The 14,937-nt window shown below is 52.7% G+C and overlaps 6 protein-coding genes across 6 annotated transcripts; 5 read left to right on the top strand and 1 right to left on the bottom strand.

Annotated features, from left to right (window-relative positions):
• Positions 1-49: 49 nt before the first annotated feature.
• Positions 50-1,861, top strand: A1O7_03686 (uncharacterized protein; the record flags this gene model as incomplete). Its single annotated transcript, XM_007757703.1, has 1 exon — positions 50-1,861. One exon carries the CDS (start codon positions 50-52, stop codon positions 1,859-1,861), a length of 1,812 nt encoding a protein of 603 aa, XP_007755893.1.
• A 2,260-nt stretch (positions 1,862-4,121) lies between these two features.
• A1O7_03685 (uncharacterized protein) lies at positions 4,122-5,357 on the bottom strand (the record flags this gene model as incomplete). Its single annotated transcript, XM_007757702.1, has 3 exons — positions 4,122-4,842; positions 4,894-5,105; positions 5,157-5,357. The coding sequence occupies 3 exons, from the start codon at positions 5,355-5,357 to the stop codon at positions 4,122-4,124; spliced, it is 1,134 nt and encodes a 377-aa protein (XP_007755892.1).
• A 1,201-nt stretch (positions 5,358-6,558) lies between these two features.
• A1O7_03684 (uncharacterized protein) lies at positions 6,559-7,548 on the top strand (the record flags this gene model as incomplete). Its single annotated transcript, XM_007757701.1, has 2 exons — positions 6,559-6,805; positions 6,884-7,548. 2 exons carry the CDS (start codon positions 6,559-6,561, stop codon positions 7,546-7,548), a joined length of 912 nt encoding a protein of 303 aa, XP_007755891.1.
• Positions 7,549-8,241: 693 nt separating this feature from the next.
• Positions 8,242-11,400, top strand: A1O7_03683 (uncharacterized protein; the record flags this gene model as incomplete). Its single annotated transcript, XM_007757700.1, has 2 exons — positions 8,242-8,301; positions 8,353-11,400. The coding sequence occupies 2 exons, from the start codon at positions 8,242-8,244 to the stop codon at positions 11,398-11,400; spliced, it is 3,108 nt and encodes a 1,035-aa protein (XP_007755890.1).
• A 619-nt stretch (positions 11,401-12,019) lies between these two features.
• On the top strand, positions 12,020-13,393 carry A1O7_03682 (uncharacterized protein; the record flags this gene model as incomplete). The annotated part of the gene is made up of 1 exon (XM_007757699.1): positions 12,020-13,393. The coding sequence occupies one exon, from the start codon at positions 12,020-12,022 to the stop codon at positions 13,391-13,393; it is 1,374 nt and encodes a 457-aa protein (XP_007755889.1).
• A 191-nt stretch (positions 13,394-13,584) lies between these two features.
• On the top strand, positions 13,585-14,517 carry A1O7_03681 (UDP-glucose 4-epimerase; the record flags this gene model as incomplete). The annotated part of the gene is made up of 1 exon (XM_007757698.1): positions 13,585-14,517. One exon carries the CDS (start codon positions 13,585-13,587, stop codon positions 14,515-14,517), a length of 933 nt encoding a protein of 310 aa, XP_007755888.1.
• Positions 14,518-14,937: the final 420 nt, after the last annotated feature.

Raw genomic sequence — 14,937 nt, 5'->3', positions numbered from 1 at the left:
CAACGTATTTTGGCGGTCGCGAACAGGCAGCCCCCTTTGATCCAACGCAATGCCAGAATCACTACTATGGATCAATAAGGACACTGGCTCAACCGTCCTCTCCCGAAGCTCCAGGGCCGAAACGAAACAAATCCGCAAGCATGTCCAGCACGAAAGACAGGTCAGAGCCAAGGCGGAGGCGGCCGCCAGACCTGCACCAACAAGCGACAAGTCGCCTCGGAAGCGAAGACCAAAAGATAGGCCATCACCTGAACAGCAGGTCGCCGCTGTCGGGCAGCCAGAGCTCCGCCTAGATACGAACGTACCCGCTCGAAGGCTCGAACATCAGCGCTCAATCTTTTCCGGAATGTCACCAACCTATACGTCTCCGATTAGTCCATCCAGTAGGTTACTTCAGGCTGTTAGTACCTTCCCAGGACTTGAGCCCGAAGAAGTCCGCAGCCTGGTTTTCTTCTGCCATAGGACGGCTCCAGAATGGTCTGGGTGGAGAGATGCAGCGTTTTGGAACAGACTTATTCTGCAAGCATGTCACCTCAATCGATCTATACTTCACGGAGTCGTCGCTCTTGGTGCCCTTCATGAGTCTTCCGAGGCGGACGGGGAGTCGGATGAGCGTTCGGACTTGCAGCGGCTGGCATTGCATCAAAGCAGCAAAGCATCTCGCATGGCTTATGAGACAGCAATGTCGGACATCACGACCCTGATCTCATGCGTCATATTTATTTGCCTGCAGAACTTACAGGATAGTCGCACAGCTTATCAGCTACTCAAATCCGGTCACAGCCTCATCACCGACATCGATGCAAGACTGGCATCTGGCGAGCTTGTTCTGTCTGACAGTGAGAAGACTGTCCTGAACAATTTGCTCCGACCCATTATCGAGCGCTTGAGGATGCGATTTTGTAGCATCGTCGATATCCCTTCCGCACTGACACTTAGCGCGGCCATCAACCGAAGCAAGACAGAACATCGTCTGGCGCTGCCGGAAATTCCCTACTGTTTTGGTAACCTTCTAGAGGGACGAAACAAGCTCGAAGAGATATTGGACTGGGGCCAGGAAAACATCGATTCCTCGCTATCACACTGCGAACCACGAGAACAGGTGCAAGCTCTACTGTCGAACTGGATCGCAGCTCTCGATGATACTCCCGTGACGAAACTCGAACGGTACGAGGCATTGATCACCTCCAAAAAGCTCCTTCGGGCGGCTGCACTCGTCGCCTCAATCCTGTACGATACGCTTGGGACCAGCGAGGAATGCCACTATGACCGCCACGTGGACAAGTTTGCGGAGATCATCGAGCTGTATCACGATGCAATCGGAAACCCAGCCAAATCGCCTAGGACTACATCGTTCGGAATCGATTCTGGCGTCATTGACACCCTCGCATTCGTCGCTGGACGTTGTCGTGACCCAATTATCCGAAGGTCAGCCATTGCTCTGCTAGCTCAGACGAATCGACACGAAGGCGACCTTCAGGGTGGCACAGGCAGCACTATAATGCAGACACTTATGGAGCTTGAAGAAGAAGGTCTTAATGTGACCGAAGCAATCGACGTACCAGAGTCTCGACGGCTTCGTATTTGGGAGGACCACCAATATTGGCAGACGGGCGAGATACGGATTCTTTTCGTCAAATGCCCATACGATCCGTCTTTAGGTGCCGAAGTTAAGACAGCATCGGTCTACTTGCCCCTGAACTTTTCGAGAGCTGCCAAAGAAAAGGCGGCGCCAGGCATTCGCGCTGGATTGCCCAACGTCCGATACGGTCGAGGGTTTGGTGCCTTTCTTGAAGAAGACACCCAGACATATCATCAAATAACCTTGTCTTCGTTCTTCATGCCCGTGCCAAGACTCTGATGCGAGAATAGCCGACAAGCGCCTAGACGGTCTGCAGCGGTGGTTTACACGCGGAATTGATGAAACGGATGGCATGTATATGTCTGGCACCATACCTTTCGCGTCGTGGAACGAAGTATCGCCTCCACCTTCACCATCGATGATGACTATCAACCTGTCTCCGTCACAGTTGCTTCCTGATTCCACGTCCTGGGTCTCGACCTGAGCAATATGGCTTTCCCAATCGGTGGCGACCCAGCACTTGAGACGTCCCAGTGTGACCAGGGGTTCAGAGCCGGAGCCATGGCTCGGCCAACTACTTGTTACGGTCCAACGCTGTATATCCCTGTTAGGCCCCAGATAGCCTTCCTGCTTTGAGGAAGTCCAGCCAAGAATGCTGTTCGGGTGCTCATCACTCTAACTCACCACGACACCCACTCCGGTCACGGCACCGGTCTTGAAGTCGTGCTCCCTTTGCGGCATCCGTACAAGCTGTGACCGTTCGACAGCCGACTCACAAAGCACGCTCGCACACGAGGGCTACCGCTTTGCGTGATTATCACAGGATCTCTTTCTAACAACGGGCGCGGCGGAAGGACAGGGTATCAGCGATGCTGCGGCAACGCCTCCAGGAATGCCTCTCAGTTCTCTTGATATAGCAGGCAGCTGCTGGCAGCGCAGAGTGATTGTTCGTCATATTTTAGTATTCAGTGTCAATATGTCCCATAAAACAAGTCAGCTATGTCGTGTCCGACTGCTGCTGCTTGCTATTCTGACCTTACTCACGCGCCTCCGCAGCTCAGATCGCGCCGAAAACCGCAGAAGTGGTGTCTCGCCTCACCATCTCTCGAAGCACGCGAGCCCGGATGATCCCTCGCCACGACTGGCATCAAACATCGTGCACCTGTTTCCCGCCAGTTTGGCCACGAGCTCGAGCGGAGGCCATGGACACCAGAGGGTCGTTCCATCCGCTGTGACGAAGTCAGAGTCCACGTACGCTGACCTGATGAGGCCGATGAACTCCGATCTGCTCAGTGCTGGGAGAGCGACTGCCAGATTGGCCTGATCTTTGGGAAAAGCTTCCCCCTTATCGTATCATCCGTTTTGTGAACGGACGGTGGCTAGCGATGATTACTACACGACATTGTACTGGAGGAATGTCAACCTGGCAACGGATGCGATCGAGCGGTTCGCGGCCTATGGTTATGAATTCAAGGGAAATGATTCTATGGACAAGTTCCATCTGATTGTGTTGGCGACTGCGTTTGACACGTTCTCATTCCTGTCGGCCCCGCACAATAACTGGACGAGATGAGAGCGCCGTGACTTTAAGATCTGGGCTCATGTTCCTTACTTAGGTATCATTCAAGGGGTGACGGTACGGATCTGCCTAAGTTTAAATTGCTGTACGTTCCGAACACCAATGTCTCCCGCAACTTCCTCATCCACGTCATTGAAGAGAAGACCAAATTCATCTCCGTCCTCATCGATAATGTCCTCTAGGGACGGCGCCAAGGTCAAAACCTAGCGCTCTGTCCGCTTGAAGAAACGGCCGTGGGGTATTGGCCTGACGTGCAGCCAGCGTTGCAGACAATGTCGTTTTAAGATCCGAACTGTAATAGTTGGTGGAAGCGTGATGATGGGGTCATAGCAAACAATCGGGCAGGGACAAGCGATCGATTGCCAGAGCAACCTGTCAACGCTCGGCTGGGCGGATTACTCTGCATTTGCATTGGCCACAGGTGATATCGAGATTCTCGGGAAGAACGGGCGCGACGACCAACCTTGGCAGAGTAGTGGAGGAGGCCACCTTAAGTAGGACTGCCTTTGTGTTTTCGTTGGGGTGATTTGTGGGAGTTGTTGTGCAAACCATCGTTAGGTGGATGTGATGATACGGGGGCCGCCCTTCAAGCTATCATCTGTGTCGATGCTCTGAGCCGTCGTGCAAAACATCGAAGGCTTGATCTCTCCTATCGCTTGTGAAGCCTTGGAGTCGTATCCGAGGTTTGCCCTCACCACTGCCATTGTGGCTGATTGGGTCCCCTTTGCTCGAGCTCCGCGTTCCTATCCGACAAAGCCTTAGTGTCGTCTACACTACTCGCGGCGTGACATGTCCAATCTGCGTATCTTGACCATCAGTGGGCTTTGACGATTCTCCACTGGTCTCGAGGCTTGTGGACGACGTTCATTATGTGTGTGGTCGACCTTTCCTAAACATGCTCCCACGTATTCCACCCGACTCTTTGACATTTTTTGTCTGCACCTGATATGTTCTTCGAATTCAGACATTGGAGTCCGGCCACTGGTCTGTATAGTCGGTCTCGCCACGCAGGAGTTTGTCCATATTGAGCCTCACGCTCCAGCGGATGTTTTGTGTGAACGGCTGACTGCGATACCCACCGTTCGGAGCTGAGATGTCGCTATCGATCTCCGACGGCCCGATGGGTCTGTAATGGTCGAACAGCTGAGGCAAAACGCCGATACAGCGATGGGAACGGTCTTCATGAATACCCTCGCACCATTCGCGTAACATCAAATCGAAAGCGTTGTCCACCCGCTTCAGACCAAGACTGTTCAGGAGCCCGCGAGCACCGCTTTGAGAAACAGCGTACGCAAGTGAGCAAACCCCCTCGTGTTGTTCACCCACGAGTCGCGTATGTGGTGGATAGTCCGCCAGTGGCGAGACCTCATCTCGATCCCACGAATGGAGAAAACGAACTTCGGGCACCGTCTCATCGTTCTCTCGGATCACGGTGGAAGAGGAGTCAGCTATCTCCATTCCACAGTGTCCAAGCCACAGGACATCCCAGCCATCTCCGTAAGGTGACGTTCTCGGAACGTGCGAGTAGGAAAGCTCGTGGAACTTCAGCGCAGTCGAGTCATGCCGCGAGAGAACGGTGTCAGAGGCCAATGCGAAATCCGTGAGCAAAGGTCTCAACCTAGTGTCCCAGTCCACATCATCTTCAAGGATCAATGCTGACGTCCAGTTATTCTCCACGACTCTGGGAGCGATCAGCCCTTGACATCCGCGCCGGCTTCGAGGGAATATTTACCGGCTAATAGCATTGATATGGGCACGCCAGCTTCCAAGTCGAGCCGGGTCAATATGCTCCGGATGATCGGGCGGGAGGACTTTGTCAAGAATTGTGTCACCACGCACACCATCCACAAACTCAACGTGCAAGTTTGACACTGCAGAGGCAAGTATCAGGCCATCCCTGTGGTCGGTTCTCTCGGGCAAATTGATGGCAAGGATTCTTTCAAACTGAGTGTTCTTTAGCAAGGTGTACGGCGGCCGCACGAGCTGAAGACATACCCCTAAGGTGGCATTGTGGATAAATTGCAGTGACTTTTGGCGTGAACTGCTGATCCCGCCGCGTGACGATGACGCGTGCTGGAAAATGACACCGAAATTTGAGGAAGAGGGATGCCAAACTACGAAGAGGAAGAGAAATCCAACAAAAGACAAAAATGCTAAGATGGTGATCCGATTTGGCTGAGAAGGAATGCTGTTCATGACAGAGGCAAAGGAGCGCACCATGAGCGGTTCAGGCACTGCAGGGATGGCTTTCTGTGCAAGCCAGCGCCCTAGCTAGGATATCCTAGAAGTGTCTGCTTTGGTTGAAAGCTTCTCTTCACGTCGAATGTCCTCTTGACTCGTTGTTGAGTGCTATTCGGTCACAAAGCGAAACGGTCTCGCAGCTAAATAGACCTCGAGAGCCTTGTTCGGGAAACGCCATTTCGTGACCTGACATTTGCTCCCTGCTTCTGGCCCTTTGTACGATTGTCAAAGCTCAACGATCCTATTTGACGGCATACGGCATACCTTGCTGTCCCGGAAACGCCCCGCCATTCATTGTTAGGAAGAGCCCATGGAGGCACATTGCACTGAAACTTGATGGCCTGGTTTGACTCCTCACAGTAACCCCCGGCCGTACCCACCCCGATATGCGCCCCCACAAGCAGATTGCCTTTCTGCTAAGCCTCGTCTCGGAAGCTTGCCGCCACATCTGCTCCTTGCTAGTCCCAACCCCAACTGCGCCATCCAAGCTACTACGTACGAGGTTGCCGGCATGCGAATTACTGGAGCCGTTCCGTTAGGCGTCCTAACCACCAATCTGAGCAAGGAACAAGCGCCGCATACAGTGCATCAAACCGAACCAAAATATCTCCATCATGTCCTTCCCTTATTCGCAGCTACAACCACTCCAACATAGAATATGGCGATCTTTAAGGTGATCCCGGCTATTTAGAAGACCTTGATTCCCTGCAGAGCCCGGGTCTAGCCAGCTGCTTTCGATTCATCTCTCGCAGTGACCCTGCCCATGGTGCCTAAGGTAATTCCAAACTTCTGACCTGCAAGCTCAACAAACGCTACCTAGGTACTATTCACAGATCGGTCCTGCATATATGTCTCTTGAATCAACAGTGTAGCGATGCTCGAACTATCGGGGGTGACTCTCGAAAGACACCTTCGATGGCATGCGAGGTCAGTCCGCCACCAGTTGTATGTGACCGTACATTCTGATACCATCCTCACACTTGGGCCGGAGATGACCCAAATATCTCTTTCACTCTGTCCTAAGGTGAACTGAGGAGCTGAGCTGTTCGTCTATGGTTCCCGCAGAGCTCTCCATTCCAAGCGATACTTTTTCTCCCTTGCCTTGCTCCCGTTTATCACGGTTTTCGCAGGTAGTTCCGACTTCTCTCTTGTTGCAATGTACAACACCTTTTTCGCCATTGCGATCTTTCTTTTTGCGCATGTCCTTTGCCAGACGCCCTCCACCTATTTTGTCAACCCTCCTGCGGCGGGAGGCGAACTATTCTTTGCGGAAAACAAGGCCTACGCTGTTGGTTCGGTGATTGATATTCAATGGGTCACTGATGAGGATGACTACAACATATTCCTATGGCAGCAAAGCCTTGGTGTCCAGTCTGCTGCCGAAGGTAGCGGCCCAATATACAGTGAGTCCAGAGATCTCCCTTCCCTCTCTCGAACAACCCCTCCACATAGTGACTGCGTCTGCTGATCGGCTCTTGTAGCGAAAATACTCGGCTCGGATGAAGAAGGAGGGTTTTCCTGGACAGTCACACCACAGCAATTCAGCCTCAATCAGTCCAATGTCTTCTTCCTGGCGTTAACACCAGCTGGAGCACAGGATCTGGATGGAGCAACAACCTCCCATTACATCAACTTGACCGCAGCTTCAGATACAGCACCACTGAACACGACACCGCTGGTGTCTTCCCCAGCGTCATCCACACTGGCTCCCTCTACCCAAGCCACATCGACGTCAAAACCAACGACCACAGCGACAGCCACATCCACACCTTCCCCAGTTCCTCCCGCGCCACAAACCGCTAGCCCGTCCACCTCCTCATCAAGCACGACGATTGGTGTTGGTGTCGGCCTTGGGCTTGGCATACCCCTGCTTCTGCTTATCGGCTTCATCGCAATACCACGACGGTACCGCAGAAAACTCTTCGCAGCCAAGCCGCCTTCGTACGCCAACAGTATTGACAGGGACAATGTGTATACTTTTAGTGCCCAGCCAGCCAAGAGCTACATCGGTGAGCTACCTAGCAGAGAACTTGGTCACTCTTCTCTTGCGGAAAGTAGGCCGAATGTGCATGCGGAAGCAGTGGAATTAGATGGGTGGCAAATGCGGATGTCAAGAGCAGGCCGTACAGTTGCAAACAACAGCTGAGTACGACTAAAAGCGCTATATGTTGGCGAGGGACTGGGTGGAACAATCAGCGCGAACGTATGGGACGGGGCAACCTTGAAGAGACGATGGTCGTGATGGATACCTAGGGAGCAGGTGAAGAGCCCCTCCCGAATCTGGTGTAGCATTTGGTTCAGCTTTGACCAAGGACGCCGATATCTGATGCGCATAAAGAAATCACTTCGATCATAATGCCAGTTTTCGACGTGGTAGACCTGTTCATACAGTAGTACTTTTCGTCTTCGAGGAAGTGGAAGCTATTGACCAATCCGCCCCATAATCTTTCTCTCGGCTATTTTGCAAGCGCTGGAAATGCATTTTCTCTACTTGCGAGACGCTGTGGAACTACCGGAACAAGATACATGGTGTCGGATGGACACGTATCCAGAACGCCCGTCCTGGTCAGAAGATTACACAAGGTAGGTACTCGAACGCGAAATGTGAGGCGTATTTTGAGTTTATGAGGCGAGTTCGAGCCGAGGGCCAGCCGAATCCCGACGAGGAGCCACGAGCAGTTGTGAACGCTTTGCCAAAAGCAGCACAATGTCTACATCCCACGACTCCGGGTCTACAAAGTGCCATCTGTTCTCATCATGACTACCTCTAGGCCGCCATGGCACCTATAAGCAAGGCTATTCTGCCCGGCGGCAATGGTCTGACAAGACCACCTGAAACATGGCCTCCAGCTCAGAAGACAGTGATGCCGACGTGACCGATCTGAATCCCAGGGCGAGCGTAAGTGGTAGGTGGCCTGTGTGAAAACTACATGCTAAATTTGCTACGCAGCTGCGTCAATCATCCTACATTGACCCTTCCACTGGCGCACGATTGAGCAAAACATTCACCCTCCACAACTTCGACCCTTTCGATGGCTCCCACGACAGCGTTGACGAGGCCAGTCCCCTCCTCGGGCAAAGTCGTGAGGCCGACACGTCCACTTCTCCCAAACATGGTTGGCTGCGGTCCAAGAGCTTGGAGTTTCTGAAACAGGTCAAGCAATTCATACTCTCTGACACTGGCAAAGGAGTCTTCAAATGCGCCCTCGCATACCTCCTGGGCAGTCTCGCTACCTTCGTCCCGCAATTGAGCGATTTGTTCGGCCGACAGAACTCCAAGCACATGGTCGCGACGATCACGGTTTACTTCCATCCTGCTCGATCCCTGGGAAGCATGCTCGATGCGCTCATTCTGGCGACGACGGCGTTTCTCTACGTTGCCCTCGTCTCCTTTATGAGCATGACCGTTGCGGCTTTCTTCGCAGACACGGTCCATCTTATTGAACTTGGGCACGCTATCGTGCTGATCTTTTTCGTCGGCGGTGGTCTCGGGGTGGTAGCATGGGTCAAGCTGAAGAAGAACGATCCTTTGGTAAACATAGCATGCTCGCTTGTATCCCTCAGTCTGGTCACCATCCTCACGAAAGAAGGGGCAATCCAGGCTGGGGACTATTCCGCGAAGTCGATCCTCCAGATCCTGAAGATGATTGTGGCTGGGGTCCTGGCGACGATGCTAGTCTCGTTCTTGATCTTTCCCATCTCCGCCAGGCACAAGCTGAGGAAGAATCTTATCCAGGTTACCGACGCTCTTGCTGACATGCTGGCGCTGATCACTAGTAGCTTCTTGTCCGGGGACGAGGCAGAGCTGGAGGATCATGTGTTGCAAGGGATCAGCGATCAGCACAAGAAGGCGTCTTCCACCATCACTCAGAATTTGAAAGAAGCACGGTATGAACATTACCTGTTAGGCACCGAGCGACAGGCATTGATCGAAGCCCGACTCTCCCAGTGCATTCAGCGAATCTCTCAGAGCATCGGTGGTCTGCGAAGTGCCGCAGCCATGCAATTCGTGGTCACCAAACAGCCTGCATTCGGTCCCATCGAATCCTCAGCACAGCATCCTGCTACGGCGGGTTGGATGGATTCCATGGAGAGCTCCAGAATCATAGCAAATGACCGTGACATCTTGAGCTACTTTACACCACTGTCGCCAACTCTGACAGCCAATTCACAGCGTGGTTCTACAAATCCGGCCCCGTTCAGAACACCTGGGCAAATTTTCGAGCTTTTCATCCAGAACCTAGGTCCAGCTATGAGATCCTTGGCATTCACGCTCAAGGAGATCCTGGACGACTGCCCATTTGATGCGTCCAAGCACTACGTTGTCACGACCAATCCGAAGTTTAAATCTAGTCTCGACCGCGCACTTGACCTGTACCGGAGTTCCCGACGTCAGGCGCTCCTTGTGGTGTACAGTCAAAAGGACATGGATCGCTCTCGTCCGATACATGTGCAAGCAGACTGGGAGGATGCCGCTGCGTGTTGTGGGCACTTCTCTTACTCTTTGGTTGAGGTCGCCGAATCTGTCAAACAATATCTTATCATCCTCGATGAACTCCAGCTCGAAGTCGATGAGCAACCAGCTGGGAAGACTTGGCGATGGTTGCAGTTCTGGCGATCACGGTACGGTGAAACTGATTTGGATGGCCTTGAATCCGACTTTGCGAAAACGGTGAAGAGGTCTGATGAGGCCGAACTCCAAGTGAGCAACAAAAATCTCAGGGTCGGGCGACACCACGACGAGCCTCATTGGCCTGACCAACCACGCGTCAAACAAATATTCTTCCGTTACCTGTACGCAGCAGCATCCTTCCTTCAGCGCGACGATGTCCGATTTGCCATCAAGGTGGGTCTGGGTGCAATGCTATATGCCGCGCCGAGTTTTATACCTGCTACACGACCAATATACCGGCACTGGCGCGGAGAGTGGGGCTTGGTGACATATATGCTTGTGTGCAGTATGACGATTGGAGCTTCGAATACTACGGGCTACTCCCGAGTGCTTGGAACTTGTCTTGGAGCTTTCCTCGCTGTGGCCGTCTGGGAGATATCAAGGGAAAACCCAATTGTCCTGGCGCTCCTTGGATTCGGCATGGCATACTGGACAGCATACATCATCATTGGAAAGGGCAAAGGTCCCATGGGACGATTCATCATGTTGACGTACAATCTCAGCGCGCTCTATGCGTATAGTCTCTCAGGAGTTGAGGACAGGGACGACGGAGACGAAGAGCATGCCGGCAAGCATCCTCTTATCGTCACTATTGCTGGACATCGAGTAGTCGCCGTCATTTCGGGTTGCATATGGGGCCTGATCATCACCCGGGCTGTATGGCCTATCTCTGCACGGCAAAAACTGAAGGACGGGCTAGCACTGCTGTGGCTGCGAATGGGATTGATCTGGAAAAGGGATCCGTTGGCCACCTTGACCGAAGGCCTTCATCCCGACCGATACATGAATCTGCGGGAAGAGTTCTACCTGCAGAGATTCCTGGCTAACCTCCAGAGCCTAGCGGAAACCTCCAAGAGCGAATTCGAGCTCCGCCGACCATTCCCACACGCGATCTACAGCCGGATACTCAAAACCACCGAGCAAATGCTGGGAAGCTTCCACGCCATGAACGAGGTGATCCTCAAGGACCCACACATTTCACCGGGCGAAGAAGCTTTGCTCAAGGCTACAGTCAATGAGCGAGCGCAACTGTGTCGACGCATCAGTCACATGTTCAGCGTTTTGGCAAGCTCGATGAAGCTTGAGTACTCAATCACCAGTGACGCGTTGCCGAGCATAGAGCACACGAGGGACAGGCTGCTGGCGAAAGTATTTGAGTACCGAAGAAGCGATGCGCAGGAGCAGAAAGTCAAGGATGAAGACTATAGCCTGTTGTACACGTATGCCCTCGTCACCGGCCAGCTAAGCCTCGGGGTCGAGAGGGTGCTGAGGGAGGTGGAGAATCTTTTCGGCGTGCTTGACGAGGAGGCTCTGAGGCTTCAGTAGTGATGAGCAACCCTGCCTGCAGGTATGCGATTCAACCTTACACAGAATTAAGTTTCTGGTAGACGCGTGTCTTTCTCCTGTAAATCGTAGTAAGTTACATTACTGCACTCTGTCACTCTATCGTGCCTGGTGCTGACCCGCTCGATTGGGACAGTCGCAGTAGTGGATGACGCACAATTGGGTAGGCCAAACGTTCTTATTTGGGTCTCACTAAACCTGATGGGGCCCTTAGGCGCGAGCCTGGGGTATTTTGCAGCCTTTCGGTCGCCTGAGCGTCGGCGTGTTTGCGGCCGTGACATGCTCAAGGCTGCATTCGTGATATGTGGCTGTGCCTAGCAAGACGCCCACAATACGGAGTAAGAGGGGCGCGTATCACACACTTGCTGCGCCTGTTGATGATGAAGTACCCTTTACAAGCTGATAATCCAGTTAGTTCTACCAAAGATTCGTTCTTCTCTCCACGTCTCTTCCTGTGAAAGTGTTACCTCGTTATGCGCGGACCGTAGACGTGATCCTCCTAATCGCCCTTGACTGTCACATCTCTCGAAGAGATGCTGGACGAGAATCTTCCAAGTACGTGTGACACCTGTGTCTCGTTTTGTCAGGGAGTACTTGACTGATGGGCACAGCTTTTGTTCTGAAGCCATCCAAAGAGAAACCGAAGCAACTATCGACCTTCCTCTTCTCCCAGCATGGGGCCGAGTTTGAGCCTCATTACACGCTGCGACACCTAGATCCGGAGCAACATGCTTCGAGAAACCGATATGCCGCAGCTCTTTACGATGCCTACAGCCCCGATGTCCTCTACGCGGAAGTGCTCCTCATTCCAGAATGGACACAGCCTCCGCCACTGTCAGAACAAGCGAAAGCGAATGGCGCAATTCCACCTCCACCAGAGCCCATCCTCCCATCCCAGTTTGCGATACAGCTGTACAACCCAGACCAGCAAATCATTGTAAGGCATAGACCAGCAAGTGTCACCAAAGCTGCGGCGTGGGAATTTGAAATGCCGCAACAGACCTTTCGAGCGCCTTCAGGTTCCGTGTTGGACCGCACGCAACACGATCCTGCTGGTTCAGAAGTCACACCGAAAATTGTGTTTAAATGGAAGAAGGACAGCAAGTTCTCGAAAGACCTAGCTTGTTTCATGTCTGGCAAGAGCACGGATATCGAGGGCAAGGCGAAACACCGAGATCCAGACATAACGGTAGCAATATTCCAGAGCCTGAAAGAGTTGACCCTGTATGAGCCGAACCTACAGAGAGTCGACGTTGAGGACCTAAAAGGACTGGAGGTGGTTCTTCTGCTCGGAGCTGCGGTCATACGAGATGTTTACTTTGGAACTCTCAAAGACACTTTCAACCTGAACACGAGAAAGAAGTCTACTGCGAACGACTCTAGTGGGCCCACTATTTTGTACCCGGATGCTGCTACTCAGTCAGCGTCGCCTGTCCAAGATTCCCGAGTACCTCCAACAGACCCTCGAACTCAGTGGGAACTCGAAGCCGAGGCTGCGAGACTGCGGCGGCAAGCCATGGAGGAACAACGGCAGAAAAAGCGCAGAGAAGAGGAAGAAGAAAGGTTGACAAGGCAGTTGCTGGAAAGGGAGGAGAAGGAACAGCGAAGAATGCAACAAGCCAAAGTTGAGCAGGAGACAGAGTGGGTGAAGCGAATGTATGGTCGAGAAGATGCATCTGTTCGCCCGAACATACCTCCTCGAGGTCCTCCACAAGGAAGGCATCACTCTGAAACTGGACAATCTGCATATGCCCAAGCACAGCAGGGGCATTCTTCTGTGCCCCAACATGCCAATGCCTGGGGCGGATACTCTCCTGCTCCCTACATGTCCGGAGCCGCTTCCCAGTCCAGTTTCCTTACGCCCATCCCTACACAACAACATAACTTGAAGCAGAAATCGAGTTTTTTCAACTTCCGCCGGCGTAGCGACCACGATGCGAATAAGTTGCAAAGGAAAAGAAGTGCCGTGTTCTGACTTATGGAGCTTCCTATTTCAGGCAGAATGAACCCTGGACACGGACTACGATCGGCAATACTCCCGGTCTCTGTCATGTCATCACTTTCCCGCGATCTGGATAGGTCGTGAATTCTTCACTTGCACCTCGAACTTATTTGCACTGAGTCTTCGGCCCCCATCAAAACTGCTATACCGTGGATCCAAGCACCATGGCTACCACCGGAAAAAGAATTGCCTTCACTGGCGGGTCTGGAAAGGCTGGCCGACACTGTATCCCATATCTTCTGGAGAAAGGACACCAAGTGTTGAATCTCGATTTGGTGGACTTTCCAAAGGATCATATTCCGGCCGGTAAAAATGTCTATACCATGAAGACCGACCTCACCGATAGCGGGCAAGTCTTCAACGCCCTGTCATCGCTGTTCTCAATGGACGAGTACGCGTTACCAAAACATCCCGGTCCACCCGACGCCGTCATCCATTTTGCTGCGTATGCCCGCAATATGATTGTACCGGACAGCGAGACGTTCCGTGGCAATGTCATGAGCACGTACAATGTCATCGAAGCAGCTGCCAAATTGGGAGTGAAGAAAATCGTCATCGCCAGCAGTGAGACGACGTACGGTGTTTGTTTCACACAAGGTGACGACGACTACTTGAAATTCCCGCTCGAAGAGGACAACTACGACCGGAACCCGGAGGACACATACGCCTGCAGCAAGTTGGCTGGCGAAAGAATTGCCCGCGCATTTGCGCGCCGTTTCAACATTGATATCTATGCCCTGATTGTCGGCAACGTCATCGAACCACAGGATTACGAGCAGAACTTTCCACAATTCGTTGGCATGCCCGAAACGAGGAAGAGGAACGCCTGGAGCTACATCGATGCACGAGACCTTGGTCAGATTTGCGACCTTTGCGTCGCCAAAGACGGCTTGGGCTTCCAGGTGTTTAATGCGACAAATGACACCATTACCACTACAACGCCGACAGAAGAATATCTGAAGAAGACCTGCCCGAACACACCGATCACGAGAAAGATGGGTGAATGGGAGGCACCCTTGTCCAACAAGAAGATTCGAGACGTCCTGGGATACAAGGATGTTCACGATTGGAGGAAATACTATACTCACAAGGAATAAGCAGAAGCGTTGTATAGCCGGGTCCATGATGTTATGGCTAGCAGGCTTGAGACCGAAGTAGGAAACGCCCCAGCTGTGCGGCCTTGGGGTGCGACAGACGGCTCTTGGTTGGCACCAATCAGTGTGAGGCTGCTGCGTCTACCGCCCTTGCTCAGCTGAACCCAAAGTTGAGGGCAGTGGCCGTGCCGATGCCGCCCGGGGCCCAACTGCTTGACTGGTGGAAATCCTGTGAAACATTGAGAAGTGGCTCAGTCAAGCTATCCGTATCACTTCCGACAGTAGCGCCCAAGAAGCAAATACTTAGTGTCTCGTTCGAGGTCTACTTCATAGCGTCGCAGGTGGCTTACGTACATGTCAACCGAGGATGAAAGCTAGTTAGGCGAGTGAGCTATTGTGGTGTTTCTCAGCTTTGGCGTTGCA

This window comes from Cladophialophora yegresii, assembly GCF_000585515.1.
Source record: "Cladophialophora yegresii CBS 114405 chromosome Unknown aczIN-supercont1.2, whole genome shotgun sequence".
Taxonomy (NCBI): domain Eukaryota; kingdom Fungi; phylum Ascomycota; class Eurotiomycetes; order Chaetothyriales; family Herpotrichiellaceae; genus Cladophialophora; species Cladophialophora yegresii.
Note: the sequence above shows the minus strand (reverse complement) of the source record. Positions and strands in the feature narration are given on the sequence as shown.